At 40.5% G+C, this 21,857-nt stretch overlaps 1 protein-coding gene across 10 annotated transcripts in view; it reads left to right on the top strand.

The window, feature by feature from the left end:
• Positions 1 to 17,399, top strand: part of Pex5l (peroxisomal biogenesis factor 5-like) — a 221,911-nt gene extending 204,512 nt beyond the window's left edge. For all 10 annotated transcript variants that reach the window (XM_005383055.2, XM_005383058.2, XM_005383056.1 and 7 more), the window contains 6 exons: positions 737 to 880; positions 3,038 to 3,108; positions 4,032 to 4,229; positions 5,474 to 5,639; positions 6,027 to 6,184; positions 10,602 to 17,399. In XM_005383055.2, coding sequence (XP_005383112.1) covers positions 737 to 880; positions 3,038 to 3,108; positions 4,032 to 4,229; positions 5,474 to 5,639; positions 6,027 to 6,184; positions 10,602 to 10,806 — 942 coding nt within the window. In that variant the 3' untranslated portion in view covers positions 10,807 to 17,399. The remainder of the gene's footprint in view (positions 1 to 736; positions 881 to 3,037; positions 3,109 to 4,031; positions 4,230 to 5,473; positions 5,640 to 6,026; positions 6,185 to 10,601) is intronic.
• The last annotated feature ends 4,458 nt before the right edge of the window (positions 17,400 to 21,857 follow it).

Below are 21,857 nucleotides of genomic sequence, written 5' to 3'. Positions count from 1 at the left end.
AGGAACAATACAAACATTACAGAGTTATGGACAGATTAGTAGGAAAATATCGATGGCTGCTGTAATACATGGTGGTATCTTCAAAGTATTTTCTCAGGAAGACAGAGATATGCAAGAAAGATCTAACAAGTAGTTACAGCCTAAGGGTTGTGAAAAATAGCATATTACCTCCTCACCAGTGAAAAAACCTGTATCTTTAAAGCATGTATTTTTCAGTAGGAGGAATACAGCCCCAATGGGTAAAAAAAAAAATATGTTCCAGTGGGGACAAAAAAAAATCTGAGGTATTGCAATGGTTTGTAGCTCTCCAGAGGATCAAAGTAGCTCAATAGAGGCCCAGTGTGTATTACTGTTTCAGGGGGTTGGGGATTGGGTGGCGCATTGAGCAAAAATATGCCTGAAGAGTCAGTATTTTGTTAGTCTTTAGGGGGAATAGTTAAAGCAAAAAGGACATAAGAAATATCAGAAAGAAAAAGAAAAGTCCAAAATATTAGCAGTTGTAGTCATAGTTAGATTGTGACAACAGAGAAACTTTTTGTTTCCTCTTATATTTTCTAAAATTTATACAATGAAAATGTATGCATTCATAATTAAGAAAAACAGTAGTTCAAATTTTATTTAAATTGAATAAATTAAATAATTGAAATAAGTGAGTTAATTGAAAGTTAGAGATCTTACTGAATGTAATAAAGAGAGAAATGGATGGAGTGTATAATGATGCTTCTCCATGCTGTAGGGATATTACTTTCACACTGAAAACCCCTTCAAGGACTGGCCTGGAGCGTTTGAAGAAGGCTTAAAAAGGCTGAAGGAAGGGGACCTGCCAGTCACCATCCTGTTCATGGAGGCAGCGATCCTTCAGGACCCTGGAGATGCAGAGGTACCATTTCCCCTTCACTTCCTCAGACTCAACATGGCTGCATGTGCTAGTGAGGGACAGGAAACCACAGGGCCCTGCTGGGGCCATTTTCATTGTGTAAATGTTCACAAAGGTATTGACATGGCTTAGTATAACACTTCATTGAAAGCAACAAATCAGTATCTATTTTCTAACCCGGTTTCTGATCTGTAGTATCTCCAGGACCCAAAGAGAAAGGCTTGGGACAGGAAGTAAAAATTTGAATTCATCAACCTAAAACTCAAAGCAGTTTCCAGGAAGCAGTGTGTACTTTTGTCTGGGTCTCAGGTCACACCACACAGTGCCGTTGATTTACTCACTTTATTGAGCACATACTGTGTCCCAAACAATTGTACCAGGTCCTGACTTAAGACACTGAAAAGCTGGAAAAATGTAACAGTTGAAAAGGCATCTTTATGGTCTATCTGGGGAGGCGAGGATCTAAAGCAATGCAGTGCAGTAAATACCACATCAGAGGATGTGTGGACAGGATGCTTGGTGAGCAGAGGGCAGGGATGCTAACCTCGCTTCCCTGTACACGTGTATCAAAGGCTGAGTTCTGATGGAGAAAGAATTAAAAACAATGGCAAAGTGGAGACGTTTTTAAGAAGCAATGCTGTGTGTTAGGCAGAAGGGCTTGAAACATTGAGTGAGGAGCAAAAAGGGGGAAAGAAGTATAGAGGGGAAGCAAAAGGAGGCCAGCAAGAGTTGAACTACACAGAAAACCATAGGAAACCACTGAAGAATTCTAGCGCTCTCTCTGTCTGTCTGTCTCTGTTTCTCTCTCTGTCTCCGTGTGTGTGTATGTGTGTGTTGAAAAGACAATACAGAATCACTAGTGATTAGCCTTCCAAGCCTTGTTATTGTAACTGTATAGGGCCTAACAATACAGACCCTGCTATCCCTGCCCTAGGACGGCTCGTTGAAGCCCTCTAAATTTCAGCTCCCTCTCTACATGATGAAGGTCACAGTGGCAACTCTATCAGTGGGTGCTGGAAGGATTAACTTATCTCACACTGATGAGGTGTTCAGATCGGTACCTGGCACATCAACGGTGAACTTTCATTTCTTATTATTGAATGTACTTAGTTGTGTGCAAAAAATGAGTAAACTGACTATGAGTTTTCTAAAGTTCCTAATGTCTTTTTTGGGTAAAGAGTTCCCAGTGAAGTGAGATTGAACTGAAAGCTGTAATTCTGAATGAAAATATTGTCATTTTTTAAAAATACATGAAGTAATTTCATCTTGCATTTATAAATTGTACATATTTTACAAGATATTTTCTGTACTACATATCATTCAACACAACAACACTGGGAAGTTAAAAAGAAAAGTATATCATTTTCCCGGGATTTGTAAATGAGAAAATTTAGGTCTTTAGTAACTGAACTGATCCCAGGGAAGGCTTTATGTAGACTCCAAGGTGAAGATAATGATATTGTAGATAACGAAAATGGCACCATGGCCAAAGGCTACAAAGAAGCTCTCAAGAAAAGACAGTTTTGCCAGGTGTGGCAGTGCATGCATATAATTCCAGCACTCAGGAGGCTGAGGCAGGAGGATCATTGTGAGTCTGAGGCCAGCCTGGGCTACAAAGTGAGCTCAAGGCCAGCCTGAACTGCGTAGCGAGACCTTGTCTAAAAAAAAAAAAAGAAAAGAAAAGACAGTTTGATTGATCTCTTCTTCAGAAGTATTCTAAGATTCATGAAAGGAGAAAACGAAGTGGAAGCTGTTCTATGTAAAGACTCACGAACACCCTGACATAGAAATAATCAGGATTTTGTATGGTACATCTCATCTTAAAACATTTTAATATAAACTAGACTATTTAGCTACATTTCTGGGTTATTTTCTACCCATTTTCCTCATAATTACATAATTTTACATATTCATCTTTTGACTTTAAGATACCTAATATCATAAAATCTCAGAAATTCAGAGATTTCCATAGCCCTCGGTTAAAAATACTGGAGACAGAGAAAATTATGTCCCAGATATCACAAGACAATTTGAAGAAAGGCATTTGATATTTTTCCCTTTTACGTGGTTGTTAGATCTGACTCAGGTTGCATTGCATAAGAGATCTGTTGCAGGTAAACCAACAGAAGCACGCACGTAATTAGTTGGTTTTCTTTGCAGGCCTGGCAGTTTCTTGGGATAACCCAGGCAGAGAATGAAAATGAACAAGCAGCCATTGTCGCCCTCCAGAGGTAGGTGGAACTAAGTGCAAAATACCGGGCTTGGTGCACTTTTGTCGGTGGATTTTCTGTGTTTCAGATTTATCTTCTGACCCTTGTTGAAGTACAGGGTAAAGAATTTGACCAGGATAAACATTGGGATGCCACATACAACCCACATTTAGCTCTGTAAAACAAGAACTTGTGATAAAGTCACGCTGCTAAATAACAATGTTTTGCTGTCTAGGGGGGTTATAGGTACTGAGCTTGCTCAGGAGGTACGAGCATTGTCAGTGCCTAGTGGCCCGTCAGACCTGCACAGCACTGAGCCCTATCCCACGCTGCTATAATACAATGTGCATCTTACAAGATCCGGGCATGATTCATATGCACTTGGAAGTGAGAGAAGCCCTTGGTAGAGGTCTGTGGAATAGAATGAGGGGGAGCAGTGGTGGCCGGTGTTTCCAGTAAGTCCATGTCAGTAGTGTGGAAGCACAGGAACTTACCTCTTCCTGTACAAAACATGGTACAGTCTTTCATCTCCGGAGGCACCAATTTAGTTCAAATCCAACTAGGTTGTTTGTTTTCTCTTTGAAATAAAAAAGAAATCCAACTAGGGGTGGGAGATAGAGTAATAAAGCATCATTAAATTATACTATCTCTTCTTCCTATTGGTTAATCATTAATACTTTATGTGCATGTATTTCCTGTTATTGTGAGCCCGTTTATTAAAATTATCCAAAACTGGCAGTCATCAGGATGAGTTTTAACTTTTTAGAAAGGTACTCTGGTCTCAGTTTTCATACAAAGAAATGGAGTGTTTTGCAGGAACTTGACATAAACAAATTTAACAATGCTTTTGCAACATTTAACTAATAAAGGCTTCAAATTTTCTAAAATACTGTTAGATGCTGGGTCAAAAAATATCTGAAATTATTTGTTTTACCTTCTTGCAGATGCTTAGAATTGCAGCCCAACAACTTGAAAGCTTTGATGGCTTTGGCTGTGAGTTATACAAACACTGGCCATCAGCAAGATGCCTGTGAAGCCCTGAAGAACTGGATTAGGCAAAACCCAAAATACAAATACCTTGTGAAGAGCAAGAAGAGCTCTCCAGGCCTCACTCGACGGATGTCAAAGACCCCAGTTGACAGGTATCCTTCTTACTAAACCATGGCTGGCAGTAAACACCCATACACACGAGCGGTCACCTTGAGGACAGTTCATCAGATCTCTGCCACCCCTCAGCCTCTCTTTTAGGACATCATTATCCTAGGAGAGCAGCACTGATTAGAAAGATTGATGCTGACATCAGGGCCATTGAATTTTCTATCAGTTTTCCATCAGTGTGACCAACTACTGTACCAGAGATAACTAACTTGTGAGGTTTCAGAGGCTGTATTCCACAGTCAACTGGCCCTGTTGCTTTGGGCCTGTGGTGAAGCAGCGCAGAATGGTGGGAGCAGGTGGCAAGGGAAGCTCCTCCCGTCATGGAAGCCAGAAGGCAAAAACAAAGACAGAAGAAGGGACCAGGATCCTCATATCCTCTTCAATGACACATCCCCCAGTAACCCAACTTCCACCAGGCTCCATCTCCCGAAGGTTCTACCACCTCCCAACGTACCAGAGACTAATGACCAAGTCTTTAGCATATGAATTTTTCTTTGGGGGTGGGGACACTTATCAAACTAAAGCAGCCATCCATGTGCTCACTTCAGCAGCACATATACTAAAGCAGCCATCCTGTGGACTCAGGATCTACAGTATGTGCACTCTGAGACATTTACGAAAGTGTCACACTTTAAAGCCAAGTATTTCAAACATCCAACTGTCCTAAAGCACAATAAGTGCCATGTTTTATACAATTTGAGAATTAGAAATGGGCACATAGAAGTCCTTTCTTCTAGAAATTTCGGCTTTGTGTTTTGTTTTGGTTTGTTTGTTTGTTTTGGTGGTACTGGTGATTGAATGCAAGACCTTGTGCATGCACTCTAACAAACACTGAGGCAAGCACTCTAACACTGAGGCAAGCACTCTAACACTGAGCTGCATCCCAGCCCTTTTATAGAGGGTAGGGGAACCAAGGCTGGCTGCAAATGTGCAATCCTCCTGCCTCAGCCTCCTTAGTAGCTGAATTACAAGCATGCACCACCACATCTGGCAGGAATTTGTTTTCTATCAGTGATAAATTCTGATTGAAATTCTTACTCACTAAGACCCTTGGAAAATTGGCTGTATTTTTAACATTGAGTATTAATAGTCACCTCATTAGAGTAAGATACTTTTAGCAAAGTTTTCCAGTTGGTAATGAAGGGAGACTTGAAATAGACAAGAGAGCTTTGGTTGTTCATCACGTATGCCCAGGCTATTTGGTTTATGCATCTTTTTTCTTTTGTAGCTCTGTCCTGGAAGGAGTGAAAGAATTATATCTGGAAGCTGCTCACCAAAACGGAGATATGATTGACCCAGACCTGCAGACAGGTCTGGGGGTACTGTTCCACCTGAGTGGAGAATTTAACAGAGCAATAGATGCTTTTAACGCTGCCTTAACTGTTCGGCCAGAGGTAAGAAAGCTCAGCCCAGCAAGAGGCCTTAATTTTCCCTGTAGTTTTCACAGGCTACACTCTATTCATGTCTTCCAGGCTTTATCACCCCCATACCCTCAGTGTTTAAAGTGATCGGTATTAATGATGTGCTACAGAGGCTGTCACACTGAGATACTACAGTATAACCATTAGCACACACAAGCACCAAATAGTAACTGCTCTTTGGTCAGCAAGTCATTTCACAAAATTGTCCTAAAGATTTTTGACCAGTTCACTTCAACATGGTCTCTGTCCATGAGCACTGGGTAAACTTCAGCTATCTTCCTTCTTCTGCAAAGAAAAATGGGAGCGTTGGCTCACTGTGGCTTCTTCTGGTTGTCAGAGGGCTCTGATTTTTGTCCTCAGGACTATTCATTATGGAACCGTCTCGGGGCGACCTTGGCAAATGGCGACCGCAGTGAGGAAGCCGTGGAGGCCTACACACGAGCACTGGAGATCCAGCCAGGCTTCATCCGGTCCCGATACAACCTGGGGATCAGCTGTATCAACCTGGGCGCCTACAGGTAAAAGCATCAACAGGCAGACTGGTAGCCGCGCTCAGGACTGAGGCTCAGCAGCCTGAAACAGCATTCCCGAATGACTAGATCCAACTTTGTAACCGTATTCCTCTTCCTGCCATTAAGGGGAAGTGGAACCTTGCGGCCCTGCAGCCTGCTTACGCAAGGACATATGCTTCCCTGGGTTTCGGTCTGACATCTGTAATCATCCAGGCATCTTGGGAAACATAGATTCCCATGTCCCTCAGCCCACATTCTCAGTCTGCCTCGGTTAGGATGAGGGATCTGGGTTTTTAATCCTCCAAGGGCAACAATTTATGAAGCATGAACTGTCCAACCTTTCCTTTTCCCCTGAAAGGAAAACAGGGCCTCAGGGGTATGGACAAGGGGAAATGGCAAAATGACTGCAGAAGGTCCCAGAACTGGCGCTTAGCAAAACCAAAGCAAGAGCCCAGGTTTCTAAACCTAATGTCCCAGTAAAAAGATTCTGGAAACAAAAGGAAAAAAAAAGTCCGTTATGCTTTGAAATGCTTTGCTCATTTTCTTCCAGGTCCATCATCATCATTCAGGTCTGTATCTTCTCTGTCTTTTCCAGTCCACAGGGATCACAAATGACCATTATTTCTTTTGGATAATGAATGTATGGGTGGATGTTTTCTTTAGTTTTCTGTTTGCCGAATGAAAAAGTATTACTTCCACAATTGGAAGAAGAGAACCAAATGTTGGTTTTAATCCCATAAAAGTGTGAACCGTGTCTCCTTTTCAGAAAAAGCCAAACTATTATAATTAGACAAGCCTGGGCTCAAAGGACAGCTCCATCCTTACTTAGAGCTTCAATTTCTCCACTTGTAAAAGCAGGAGCGGGCATGGGGAGAGGGAAATATAGCCATCTTGCAGGATCACTGCGCAAGGTAAAGCAGCTGCCTAGCCGGCAGCAGACAGCCACTGCCTCGTAAGCATTTATGATGATGATGATGGTTGCCATCATCAATACCCATATTGCTATTATTTATTTCGATAAATTTTCAGAGAATTATATAACTAGGTTGCACTCTTTTGACATCTGAAGAAATGCTATTTCCAAACTACATTTGTGCATTTTGCCACTGGCTAATACTGAAGGAGGCCTCAGAAAACAGTTGTTGCATTTATACTGAAAGGATCTTACAAAGAACAGGAGCCCCTGGATTTTACTGTGTCTTCCAAACAATTTTCCTCAGGTTAAAGCCAGGAAAAGCTGAGTGACTCCTGGGCAGCTGGTGTTTTATTTGATGGACACAGAAAGTGCTGCTGCAGAGACCCTCTCTGCATCATCTGTGAGGCCCCGAGCTGGCCCTGGCCACCTCGCTCCTAACCAGCTATCTGAAGCCCGGTGGTGTCCTTTTGTCCTTTTTATGCTAACTTCATTTCTAGCTCCACCTGACTTTCCCAACCTGATTTCCTGCTTACCCTTTACATTCGTATTTTTTGTCAGTATGTTGTGTGTATGCATTTATGAGATAGCTTAAATCCTTTTTTTGGAACAAGGGAAGATGTAGACACATACATATATACATATACATATAGCACATTCAGTTAAAGGCTTTTTATAAAGCTGTCAGGATGGGGTTTTTTCTTAATTGTAACTTCTTAGTACAGAAAATAATACTTGAGGGGGCAATTCAGCGGGACAGCTATTCACTGGAGACTATGTCAGGCAAACATTAGCATCTCTGTTGAGTTGTGAAATATAAATCCTCAAGCATAAAGTCTTCTGGATAGGAGCAAATCAATTCACAGTTGCCAGTTAAATTTGAATTTCAGATAAACAACAAGTAAATTTTTATTACAAGTAATTCCCAGATATTATATGGGATAAACGTATATTAAAATAGAATAATAAAACTATTCATTGTTCATCTGAAATGCAAATTTCACTGTGCGTCCTGTGTTTTTATTTGCTAAATATAAAACCCTGATCAATTAGCTACTCTGGAACATCTCCGATAAGCTTTGCACATCTTTTATTGTTGTGCCAACTATGGGAAATCTTAAAAAGCGATACATATTTTGTGGCTTTTCCTGAGTAACAAAGACCATCGAGAAAAGCATACACCTTAAATGAATTCTGAAAAGGAGTTTAACTTGGGTTGTGTGTATATGCCTAGGAAATAATCCTCAATAGAGATATGGCCCAGGAGAAGGCCAGGAGCTGAAAAAATACTTCCATCCTCACAAAACACCTCTCCCCCAAGAACTCCCAGGTGTCTGTGTGTGTAGCTGTAATGCTTGCTGTTTTTCATCCCACATTTTCTGTGGAATCAAAGGCAAGCCCTAGCCTAGTGCTGTATACAGTGGAAATAAGGAAAGGAGATTGTTGGTGTGAAATTTGGGTAGAGTTTAAAATGTCACACCTTTATCAATAGGAGCTCCAGAGTAAAGCTTAGTACCTTTTCAAAAGTAAGGACCCTTTTCAACGAAACAAGAAGCCCTCCCCTTTGGTAGTAATGCTTTTAGTATTCATATAATGAGGGAAAGCTACTAAAGTGAAGAATACTTTTAAATAAATGAGCTTTTCATTAAACATGATAATATGCACAAACTGTTTGCAATTATCTGCACATATATGTGTGAAACATTTAAAACCAATCATACAAACACATGTACAATATTCTGAGTCCCTCAGAAGGCCTCTGGGCTCACAAGTTGAAGAACAGGTCTGCACTATCTTCATGCAAAGACCTGGAGTGGCTTGCTGAGGTCAGTAAATCAGACTGTTCTGTGACTCTCCCAAGCAGCTGGTGAGTGAGAGGATTCTAAGGTTTACCTTTACCAGAGTTCTTACTAGCCTAGCATTACGAGTAGAATCCAGGAGACGTTTTCACTGGAGCTGCCACCCTGTGAGGAGGGCCAGGAAGTGGCTCTAAGGCAGACTTCCTATGCCCATCGGTCTTTAAGGCATCCTCTCCCAGAAGAGGTATGCTGAGGACACCCACTCCATTTTCTTACCTAGCTTGCCTCGTTCAGCATCACCATTTCCCCACTTCCTTTTATTTGCAGGCAGATCTAACAAAATAGATGAACACATGCCAGATCGTATGCACTGGAATTAGAAATCCAATCTTCCTTTCATGGTTACTTCTCAATGCGTAGTAACTACCTTCCAAGATTAAGTAAGTTCAAGTGTGGGCAAGTTTTTGAGAAGAATAAAGCAGGAGTAAATGAATGTGGCATTACTATTCCTAGTGAGGGTCAGCCTGTGAGACATATAATACAAGGTCAGGGTGACACTGCACTGCCGAAGAGGGCAGAGCCAGCAGGAGCAGCTGGCAACAGTGCAGATATGGACTGCAAGGCCTTCAGACATCATCTAACTCAGCAGTTCTCAAACCTCCTACTCTCATGTTTAGTGATTACTGAGAACCCCAGAAAGTTTTGTTCATGTGGATTTTATCTGTCAGTACTTACTGCTTTAGAAATAAAACTTAGAACACCCTAAAAGATTAATTCAAAACTAGTAAAACCCATTACATATTAACATAAATATCATTTAGCAAGAAAATAATTATTTCCTCAAACAAAACTATGTCTAGAGAGGAGTGACATTGCTTTACATTTTTGCAAATTTCTTTTATACCTTGCTCGCTAAAAGATAGACTTTCCTGTTAACTTCTGCATTCAATCTGTCAAGATATTTCACATCATATAATCTCTGGAAAACCCTACTTTATAGACATGAGAAAATGGAAGTGAAAACTCAAATAGTAACTCAGTTTTATTGTGAAAATGGTTTTGACCTCATTGAACTCCAAAGTTCCCTAAGACAACACTTTAAGAACGATTGATCTTAATGATAAGAGCTTTTACAAAAATTGATTCAAATGCCCCTCACAACAAAGTTTTAAAATGATTTCTGTTATCCCCATGACACACTCAGGGAAACTAAGCCTTTGGAGACCATAAGAAATTTGTTTCTGGCTCAGGGTACAAGTCCAGATATCTGATAGTAAATTCAACTCCTTCCTACCTAAATTCCATATCTCTACCACTAAGAGGAAATCGTAGACAGCTATGTTCCTGAGTAGGGCCATATTTTTCTTCTTAAAGGAATTATAGAAGTCATACCTGAAAGTAGACTAAGCATTCAAATCATTCCTAGAATAGGGAAAAATCAAATGCATCAGTGGGTTAGCAATGGATATGGTATTCCTCCTCTCCCATGTGGCATTCATAAAATATAATATTCTCTCTGATTTCATTCTATTTAATAATGATTGTTGACAAAAGAATAAGAGAATCAGAAAGTTGTTCATCTGGTCACCTAAAACACCGTGGAGCAGTGAAACAGGATTTCACACTGTAATAACTCACTCTGTCTCTTTTTAAAGTTTTCTATCTCTTAAATTTGTTGCATCTTAAAATGTGTGTTTTTCTCCCCTCTTAGAGAAGCGGTCAGCAATTTTCTCACTGCCCTCAGTCTGCAGAGAAAGAGCAGGAATCAACAGCAAGTTCCTCATCCTGCAATCTCGGGGAACATCTGGGCTGCCCTCAGAATCGCACTGTCACTGATGGACCAGCCGGAACTCTTCCAGGCAGCCAATCTTGGTGACCTGGATGTCCTCCTAAGAGCTTTCAACTTGGATCCTTGAAGGAAAAGAAAACAATAAAGAATAATAACCCCCCTTCTGTGTTATTGTACTGAGAAGCGAAAAACTGTTTTATTATGAATTTCCAAAAGGATAAACAAATATTGAAAAGGCCATGGTCACATAACCCAAGGGAATTAATTTCTACAAACAATGCCCAGTCTCTGTTCAGATCCAAAAGCACAAATAGAGTCAAGGTGAGGTTCAAAGGAAGAATTGAGAGATGCAAGACAAACCGAGATAAAGTAACTGCGTGTATTCCTCCTAAGTTGCCAGTGTATTGCAAAACATAGTCTTTGGGTTTTTTGTCCCCAGTTGCAGTTAGTGGCACCTCTGATGAATTTGTTTTTAGGACACATGAAGAAAGCACTGCTTCTGATCAGGGAATCCTGACCGCATCTCTTCTGTCCCCCGAAGTCCTCCCTTTTGCAAGACTGAACATAGTTTGGGCCGTCGGTGCATGCACATGTATTAACGCAACTAAAGACAGGCATTGCTTAACCTGTTCCTGTTTTAACTTTCTCTGTAGCCCTTGTTTCCAGAGAGGAAGCTTTGCTGGCAAAAGCAGTTTTTGCACTAGAAATTTTTGCTGTTCCCAAACAAAACTTTTCTGGGATTGTATATATGCACTTTAATATTTATGCCTTGCAGTTTTGTTGCTCCAATTTTTAACTTGGGGTAAAAGATTTGAGAACTCAGACTTGTTAGATTAATGGACCAAATAAAGAAATTCTTGACAATAGTTTTTCATAGTGTAGGGTTTTGAATGAGTGTTTTTCTTAAAGCAGACATGATGCAGGGCGTAAATATGTCAATCACAGATCTTATTCCCATGCTTTCTGGGACTGCATGAACATAGGAGGCAAAATTCCTTCTATTCATGCATTCTCTGCAGGGAGAAAGCCTGATGATACTGTGCTTTCTCTTGAGTTTGCTTACTTGTCATATTTCACTGGCTTTCTAACTGCCCTGCACAATAATGTTCCTTTTAAATTGTTACTATTTCAATGTGATTTCTTAAGAGTGATAGTTTTTCCTAAAAATGATGTGTTTCCTTAGTTCCATAATAATCTGCAGAGTTAACCTTCTTGTGGATAATAGAAGATCAACATTTTTTAACTGGAACTCACTAAGTGTCAGTGGATTCAAAAATGCATGCCCCTTTGGCTCTTATTTTAAACATTTAGCAGTAACAGGAATTTTCTATTGGCATTAGTGTTCTATTTAGCTTTCCACTTAGTTCTTCAGTATTTTGTGCATATTTGGGGCTTGGTGAGTATTTTGAAAGTACATTTTTCAAAGAATTAGAAAAAAATGTTTTCCAAAGTCTAACCAAAATATCATTTTACCCGGGTCTGTTTCTAGTACGTTGTCCTAGTCTTCACCTCATCCCTTTCCTTGCTGTAATACCTTCCCCTAAGGTAGTCTGGTCCCAATTTTTTGTTCATGCTCTTTGGTTAGTGATAATAGCTCATTCTACTCATGATTATAGTTACCAAAAGAGACAGAATTCGGATCCAAACAGTTTAATTGACTGGGGAATGCACTTCCACTGAGGGAGAAATGTGCACACAGCTGAGAGACAAGACTCCAGGTGCAGGTATGAACCCTCTCCTGTGTGACCTTGCAGTTCCTGAGCTGTGAGGAGTCCTCAAGCTAATTCGGAATCACAGATCTGAACCTTAGGTACATGACACCCTATTCCCGTTTGTAAAGATGAAGAGGTGCGGACACTGTGGTGAGCAATCAGGTTTTAGTATTCACTGTCAAAGCTCTTGCTGACAGGATGACAGCCCCAGCAGCAAGAGGCAGAGGCTTTAAGGCATTCATTTTTGTCAGGAGTAACAATCCAGTCCTGGCCTTCTTTTAGCCTGAGCTGCAATGTGAAGATCAGCAATATTTTCAAGAATGACATTGGTTAAAATTTTAGAAATCAGAAACAGCCTGGCAAGGAGTCTTGGGGCTAGCCTCCAGCCAGTGACCCCTGCTTTCTGGAATATTCCCAGTAGGCCAGCATCTATTCTGTGCCAGCTCATGATCTCTACATGCTCAATGACTGGCTAGTCGACTTGGGTCCATCAAAGTCCATTAAGATCCTCTGAACAAAGGACTGAAAGCAACTTTGCAGGTGTTTCGGTCATAATGGCCTTCTATACTCAGGTCCAGCTGAATTTGCAATGATAGTGAGATGCTGTGTTCTCACCTTGCGAGTGATGTTTGCAAGAGATCAGCAACAATTGAAAGTCTGAAACTAGTGGGGTAGTTTCAGAAAATGTGGGGTAGTTTGGTTTAATTTGATTGTTGCTCAAGAGTAGCAATTTTTGTGGCCCAAGTTTTATTTTGATATTGGAATTCAAAATAACCTCAAAGTCCACAGAGTTTGTTCTAGAGGAGAGCTGACAATTTTCCACTCCCACCACTATTCAGCAATTTATAGTGTTTCATGGGACTTTCTTCAAAATATCTACTACTGTCCATTGGAACTAGGATTTTAAGCCGGGTGTGGTGGCACACGCCTGTAATTTGAGCTACTCAGGATTCTGAGGCAGAGGGCTCAGATGTTTGAGGTAAACCTTAGTAACTTAGTGAGACTGTCTCAAAGTAAAATTTTTTAACGAGCTGAGAAGTAACTCAGTGGTAGGATGCCTGTTAGCAATTCTAAGCCCTAGGTTCAAACTCCAGTACCAAACAAAATTCTAGTAATAACTAAGATTTTTGTAGGCTATCATCTACCAAGAAGTCCCAAATTACTGCCCAAGAAGAGCTGCAATTTTCTAAGTGAAAATCATTAGTAAAAATTGAGCAAAAGTTTATAAATATAGAGCAGCACCAAAAATTAATAGCAAAATTTTAGAACATTCTTTACTGTACATACTTTTCTTAGTGTATTCACTTTTGTTTGAAATACATTTGAAACCTTCATGGCAGGAAATTGTCATTTAAATTACTCTTTCCACTTAATGGAACAGTGTCCTTGGTTCTCTTCTGAGACTATCCAGGAAGACTTTGAGTCTATCCCTTTTTTTTTTCTTGTCTCAATGAGTAACAGCCTACCAGTTCTCATAGGATGCTACTCATTTACTAGAATGGCTGGTCAAGTACACACAGGTGATCTTTAGGAACTGACATTGCCAGCAAATGTAATGAAAATGCACACAAAGCCACTGCTGAGTTTCAAAATATATTTGTAGTCAGTATCCTTATGCACTCCTGTACGTCAACAATGAGAGGAGACAGAGATGGCGAAGAGGGGTAGGAAGAGCAAAGGGTCTCTTGCTGGGCCAGGCTTAGTGATTCTTCATTCTCCTCACCTTCTCCCAAGATCACTACCCATGACTCCTAAAAGAAAGGCAGACCTTGTCTACCAGGAAACTTTAATAAGAGAACTATGAGGTGCAATTTCTTAGCTAATCTGGATTTCTACCAAAGTGGCAAATAAATGATACAGAATGGCATGTGAGTGATGGCTAAGGATGTCCAGGACAGGCACACTTTTAGTTAATGACACTTTCTTTTATATTAAGACACTTTTGATGTTGAATCTTGGGCCCAGGTCTAAATTCTCACAGAGATTAAACCTTGCTGGTATATTCTTGCCATACAAGCAAGATTTGAACACAGGCATACGTAGTCCCACTCAGGCATCCCAAGCTGCTTACCATGAACATTATCTGTGAGCTCCTCAGGAATACAGAGAAAGCAAGATGGTCGTTTTATATCTCTTCCTCATTTATCCTTGAATCGGTTCCACAAGGCTAAATTGTACTTTCAGTCCTTAGAGTAACAGTATTTTTATACTTTGAAAACTCCCAGAAGCATTCTAGAAACAGGGTGTTCTAAAGGCTTAATTCATGTCCTATTTTTTTGAACCCTCTTCTTTTAGAAATTATTACATAGCTACAACACATATTAGTTCAACTTTGTAGAACAATTTCAAATTCATTCCCTGTCTACATTTTACCACACTATTTCCCTCTCATCTCAGTATTTATAGAACTGGTTAAAATTAAACTGTTTTGAAATAAGAAGTAGATACAAATATATTTTTAAAGAGTGTTCATAGATGAACTCTGGAATAAAGTTTGTAAGCAGGTAATTTTTTAAAAGGAAAACATATAACCTCAGGTACAAAAATACTGCATGCGTTAGTACTTACAAATCTGCCTATTCAAATATTAACCAAAGCATGCAAGATAACTTTACTGAATGTAAACTTACACAGTGCATGATTGAGTCTCACAGGTTAGTTTATTTTTCCTTGCTTCTGAACAAGGGAGAATTTTCATGAACTCTGTGTTTCAGTTTTGCTACTTGCTGTTATTATCCTATCCTTGAGATTGTTTTCATGCTATCACACTGAATTTGACAGATGTTCACACTTCTGATTTGTGCAGTGTTGCAGACGGTGCCAAACTAAGCCTCTACAGACTCTAGGTATAGACATCTGAATGCTTCTCTTAAAAACCAACTGAGTCACAACAGATCCAGGCTGAAAGAGACCTGCATATCTGAATGCTACTGAACTAAGTCATGTTCATTATGTCAGCTCATAAAAATACGGGCTCTAAAAATCTCTATAATACATTTTATAAGTTTTCTAAAAGTCTAGGAATGACTTTTAAAAAGCTGGTTTCTACATAATGTCAGACACACAAAAGTCATCATAAGGCAAAGTGGACATGGGCCTTAATTTTCATAAATGTTACCTAGGGATGACATAATGTCACATGGGCTGTGTAGAATATCATAGCATTGCTCTGATACAACCTTGTTTGTATGGCTTCTGAGCTACTTGGGTCTCTGTCCCTTGAGAAACTAGATTTGATAAATATGTGTACTGACTGAAATTTAGGAGTGATGAGATTCTTTTATGGTCACTTGAAATCTACACTGAAATTGTTATAGTGATTTTTCTGTCACCCCTATTATATGAGACCAGAAATGGACAGAGCAAAGCTCAGTAAAACAGGGGGGTGTTATGTAGGTAATGGTTTCATTATCCACTTCATAGGCCCCTACCTATCACACACACACACACACACACACAATGTAAACTCAAATATCAGACTCACTCAACACTTAAAAGAATCTTGTGTGCAGCCATTAAACAGTTAAGTTGAGGAAAAAAATAGAAATATGAGCTTAACAACCTCTACTGCAGTGTTTTACTTTGCACACTTTCTGCTACCTGCAGCCTCTGCAGAAATACCAAAATAACACACTCTGTAAGCAAGTGCGCCAATCTATGGACAGCTTTCTCAGGAACTTCTCAAGAGAAAACTAACTTGCAGTGTTGCAGATTGATTCAGTGGGATGCTTTTAGAAAAACTGCAATGAAAACAACATGAAGATGAAAACAGAATAATGAAACCACCCTGCTCAACAGTCAAACGTGTGCAGTTTGCTTTTGGTGTTGGTTTTTCTTTGAATCTGTTGACGACAGACACAATATGACACAAAAAAGACTAAGGGATCTACACACTCTACAAGGTAATCTGAGCATCTGACATTTTCACTGAGGCCTGTAATATTCTTGCATGGATAGCATGACAGGATTGCACTCATAATGACTATGTTATCAGTAGTGAAAGGAAATACAACAAACCAAAACTTTTTAACGACTTCCTTTCGTTTCTCCCATACATCATCAGATCGAAACCCTTTTCAATGTTCATTTCTCAAATTCATTTACATCTGTTGACAATAACCTGATTAATTTAGTAAACTTTTTTACAAAAGGAACATTTATTAACTGTTTAGAAAAGACATTTCTATATATTTTGTATATCTATGAATATTGCATATCTAGTCTAACCTAAAAATTTTGTTTTAACACAAATTCTATGATGCTTCCTCATCATGCTCAATAATGTTTCAAATCTTGAGATTTCATTTTTAGGCTGAAATATGTAACACAGAAAAAAATTAAATGTTTTATTGAGTTTCTAAATATCAACTGAAATTAAGTGATCTATAGTAAATTAATGGCAAGGGGGGATTTAAAAGTTATTGGCATACTATATGATATTGTATCCATGATTTAGTGAAATAATATGTATCATAGCACAAGTCTGTTGGTTATTATGGCTTCATCTTAGTCTTTCCTTGCATTGCTTTTTGAAATAAAATTACTACTATAAAAATAACCTCTTATCATACTGGATGTGTTTAATTTACTCAGATGGCTTAAAATTTGCAAAGTACCAAGATTAAGGTAGTATTTTTATACTATTATTGGAAGCATGCCTTCCCTTTTACACATTATTGAACTGTATTTATATTTGTGCAGTTTTAAACTATGTTTTCAAATAAACTTTGTCTGTGGCTTCAAGGTCTTTTCAGGTATCTTTCAAAATGGGATTTGAGGATCTCAACGGCTTCAAATCAAATAGAATCCAATTTATACTACTGGTTAAAAGGTCCTTTTGCTGAATATCACTGTATATGATTTTGCATGAGTTATCTGGAAATCAGGAATGCACTTTTAGATACATAAAAGACTTTAAACCTTCCTTTGTGAATTTTCTAATACTAAAACATTATTTAACCTGAAACTGAAATTTGTCATCTTTTTAGAATAAAGCTATTAAAATATATTTCACTTCAGGGTCTTTCTTGGGGGGAAATCAGTCATTCAATAAATATGTGAGCATTGACTACTTGAGCAGGCGATATTCTAGGTGTGTGACACAGTGATAAATAAAATCAAACTTATGCTTGAAAAATACAGATTTCTGTGGGAAGAGACCAAGAGTCCCTTAAGAAGAATGTGCTATGATGCAAAACTGTAGAACAGGGCGAGTAAACAATTATGAGAAGGAGCAAGGGCTCCTTTATGAGTGATCAGAAAAGGTTTCTCTTAGGTGCCATTTGGGCTGAGATTTGACCGAGAGTCCAGGCAAATGGAGTTGGAGAAAACACGCCAGGCAGAGCGGAGAGCTACTGCAAGATGCTGAGGCAGAATGAGCTTGAGGGGTGGTGAAGAGGCTACACTGCAATGGCCGTGAGCAGGGCAACCTGGGCAGGTGTACGGCGGGTAGCGGAGGTACGGCGGGTGGGGGAGGTACGGGGCCTTCCCAGGGCAAGGTAACGGGCACAATCAGTCGCCTTCCAGCAGACAGCGTTCGGGCTGAGGTTTCTGCTTCCCAATGTTTAAGGCAGGTGAGCGACGGAGGGGAGCACTAGTCTGATGAGAACCGCTAGAGGGAGGAGCGACTGGAGCATCCCCGGCTTACTCTTTACCATTTCTTCTCTTGATCTCGGACAGCACTTAACCTCGGTGGCATTTCATTTTCCTCTGCACGTTTTTCCTTCCTGTTTCAGTGCTGTGCTATGTAGGTATAAACCCATCTATCTAGCAGTGGACTGGGGCCTTTCCTCAAGATAATTCAAACCCCAAAATAACTCAAACCTCATGTGTCTTTCCTCTATTTTTTAAATATGAATTATATTAATTTTCTGAAATTGCTGCATCTCACCATGTGTATATACAAAAGCAGCCCAAGGTTGGAAGGGTTCTTTATCATTTTTTTATAAGACTCCTTAAAGTAATAGACACTTTAAGTTCAAAAAAATGCTTACTTTTTAACTTATATTCCGTAGTAGGCAATGTTGCATGTTGCATGCTAATCTCCACGCCCCCCCATGCTGGAGATTGAATCCAGGACCTCACACGTTAAGCAAGTGCTCTACCACTGAGGTACACCCCCCAGCCAACCTGGTGATCATTAATGCACCAGAATGTTGAGAATTGATGGCTAATTTTAGTATTTTTCCTGTAGAACAAACCTTTGGGTAGGTGGATACCAGCCTTCTCAGCACAAGTTCTTATCATTTATACTTTGGGCTTCTCAAAGGAGAAACCACTGATATTTAAGTTTGTGTGTTGATTTATTTCACTTAACATTATGATCTCAAGGCACAAGTTCTCTGAAAGAGAAATAGAAAGAAAGCTACCATGAACTGAAACCTATCCTGTGCCAGATTCCTGGGCTAAATGTCTCTACTGTGCCATTTAACCCGAGTGGGTACCCACATCCCACTCTTTTGCTTTATAGTTAGTTTTACCTGGTCCATAGTTAACGTTACTGCTAATAATGAACGTAATAGGAACAACTGTTAAAGAAAAAGCATCTCCTACATTAAGAGCTCACTAAACAGCACATCTAATACTAAAAGCTGCCAAAACTGACCCAAGAAAAAGCAGGCTTGAGAGGAAATTGCCAAAATAACAAAAGCTAAAAAAAAAAAAAAAAAAAAAAAATGTTCTTGGCAAAATTTAGATTTGCAAAACTTGACCTAGTAAAGCTAGGTCCCATGAAAATTATGGCTGCAAAAGAAAATACACAACAGTAAAAGTTACAATACGGGAAAATCAACAAGGGCACCACATTGAAAAATCTGACTATCCTCATTTAATTTTGTGAACTGATACCTGTTAATTTCATTAAAATTGAAAGGAAACTATAAAAGCTTAAAAATAGTTCAGCTGAATAGCTATTTCACACCTTCTCCTCTCTTCAAATTTCCAACCTTTGCCATGCTCTTTCAGCTGACAATCTTGCTTCCTTTTTCACTGAGAAAACTACAGCAGGCAGGTGAGGCCTCCCAGATGACCAGCTGTCTTGGTCTCTGGCTTCCTCTCATTTCCATCCCCTGATGAAATCAGTTCCCCACTTTGGCACCAAAGACCGTCCGTTTGCCTGTTCAAGGACATCAGACCAGTAACCCTTTCATCTTGCCTCCACCGTCTGCAGCATTTTGTTAACTGACCTTTTTTTGGCAGCCAAAGACAGCTGTGGAGGGTTGCCTATGTCCACTACCTGCAACTCCTCTTCTCCCATTCTCTCTTCAACCCTGTCCTTTCATTCTTCCTCCAGAATTTTTCACGTGACCTCCAAGTTGACTAATCTCATGCTTAATTCTTAGTCCTCATCTTACTTAACCTATCAGTTGCTAGACAGCTGTCACTCTCCCTCCTCTTGACATCTCCTTTCCTGGTTTTCACCCCAGGTACCATTCTCTTGCTTTTCCTCCACCTCAGCATTTACTCCTCTTGGTCTCCTTTACTGAGTAGTTTCCTCCCTGGCTCCTTCTACTAAAGTGATCTGGGACTCAGTATCTCACCCTCTGCAATTTCCCATCTCCCTCTACTGGTGTTCGCACCCAGGCCTATTGCTTCAACTGTCATCTAAATGCCAACGCTTAAATTTCTATCTTGTCTTCCAAAATCCAGTGTTGTGTAACCATCTTCCTAGGCAAAGTCAACTAGGGAGGTCTGGCTGGCATTCAAACTCAACACATCCCAAATTAAATTCCCAGTTGCCTTTTTCCACCACCTGCATCCCAACCCCGCCAAGCCTTCCCTGTGTTCATTGATTGCAACAGCATTCAATTGCTCAGGACAAAAACTTCAGGGCCAGCCTCAGCGCCTCTCATTCACTCATACCCCGAGTCCCACGCACCTGGAGGACACGCTGCCCTCACCTGTGAATGTATCTACTGCTCCACTGCTCCACTGCTCCCACCCCACCTCAGCCATCATCCTCTTCCCTCACGTACCACAGTAACCGCGACTTCCTTCCTTGCCCTCCTGTCACCTGATTTAAACAAAGAACAGTTCTAAACTTCAATCAAAACCTTATAATGTTCTCCACGCACTCAACAGTCAAACCCTCCTAATGGCTTCCTAAGCCAGGTGAGCTGGTCCCTTTGGACCTCCTGTTGCACCACTCTCTCCCCCCACCCTTCTCTCGATCATGCTGCTCCCTTTGCTGCTTGTCTGACAAACCAGATATCCTGCCACTGTGGGGCTCTGAAACAGCCCGTCCTGTGCCAACCCCATTCTTTCCCAAACATCTACCCGGTGACACCATGTCCCTCAAGTCTTGGTTCAAACTGCACCTCCAAATGAGGCCTTTCCCAGGTACCTTTGTTATGGCTCCCAGCCCTTCCTCTGCGCTTCCTTTGCCCCTCAGCACTTAATCTCTTCTAACATGTTACATAATCTACTTGTTTTGTACGCTTTGTATCTGTCTCTCCCTGCTAGAAAATAAACCCAGCAGGGGCTGACTTTGTTAAGAGATACATTCTAAGAAAACAATGCATAGCACACAGTAGATGCTATTTATTGAATGGTAAACCATATAATGTAGACTAACAAGGCAACAGAATAATCTGCAGAAAAAAAGTTCCTAATGTTGGAAAAAGCTGGAATAGATTATTCCCATAATTTTCCTCCGGCCACCTTGATTTTAGCCCCTCAAGACTGGTTTTCAGACTTCTAACCTAATAAACGTATTGTTGAAGTCACTGTGTTTGTGTTAATTTGTCACATCCACAACAGGAAACTCCTACAGCTAGAAATGTGGTGTCCTGGAAACGCCGAGGTCTCTCAGTACAGTGGGTGTCGCTTCTTCATTCACTGACATTAAGGAGGCCACCACCCAATTGAGAACCAGAGAACCACAGAGGGGTCTCAGAATACTCCCCTGTGTGACCTGAAACTCAGCAGGGATAGCCTAAATCACACTCCTCCCACCACCTCTCTCCTTCACAGCGATAACAAGCAGCCATCCTTGAGTCCCCTGCAATGGGGACCAAGCAGCCACCCCAAGAAATCCTAAAATCAGATAAAAGCCCCTCATTGTGTCCGGGTATATTTGTTCCCCTGATGGATGAGAACTATCTGCGGCAGAGTCAGCTTATGTGCCTTTTCTCCAAAAGAGGGGTGTTATGGTTGATACATTGTGTCAATTGGGGAGTCTAGAGGTTTGACTAAGTGACTCAGCAGGGAGCCAGGGTGCTTACTTTGTATACATCCTGATCCTGTGCAAGAGGAGGGCAAGGAGGTTGTGAGTGCTGCACGCCCCCTGGGTGGGGGTAGCCCGCTTACAACATAAGGGAGGGAAAGAGGCTTGCTCGCTCTGCCATTTCCCCGTTGCTCTTGTTGCTTTGCTATCTTTCGCTGCCGTGAACGTTTGCCCTCTGACATGTGCCACTGTGCCTTGGAGCCAGCCGAGCATGGACTGAAACCTCCACAAACTGTGAGCTAA

Source organism: Chinchilla lanigera, unplaced genomic scaffold (assembly GCF_000276665.1).
Source record: "Chinchilla lanigera isolate Chin_1 unplaced genomic scaffold, ChiLan1.0 scaffold00019, whole genome shotgun sequence".
NCBI classification, from domain to species: Eukaryota; Metazoa; Chordata; class Mammalia; order Rodentia; family Chinchillidae; genus Chinchilla; species Chinchilla lanigera.
Note: the sequence above shows the minus strand (reverse complement) of the source record. Positions and strands in the feature narration are given on the sequence as shown.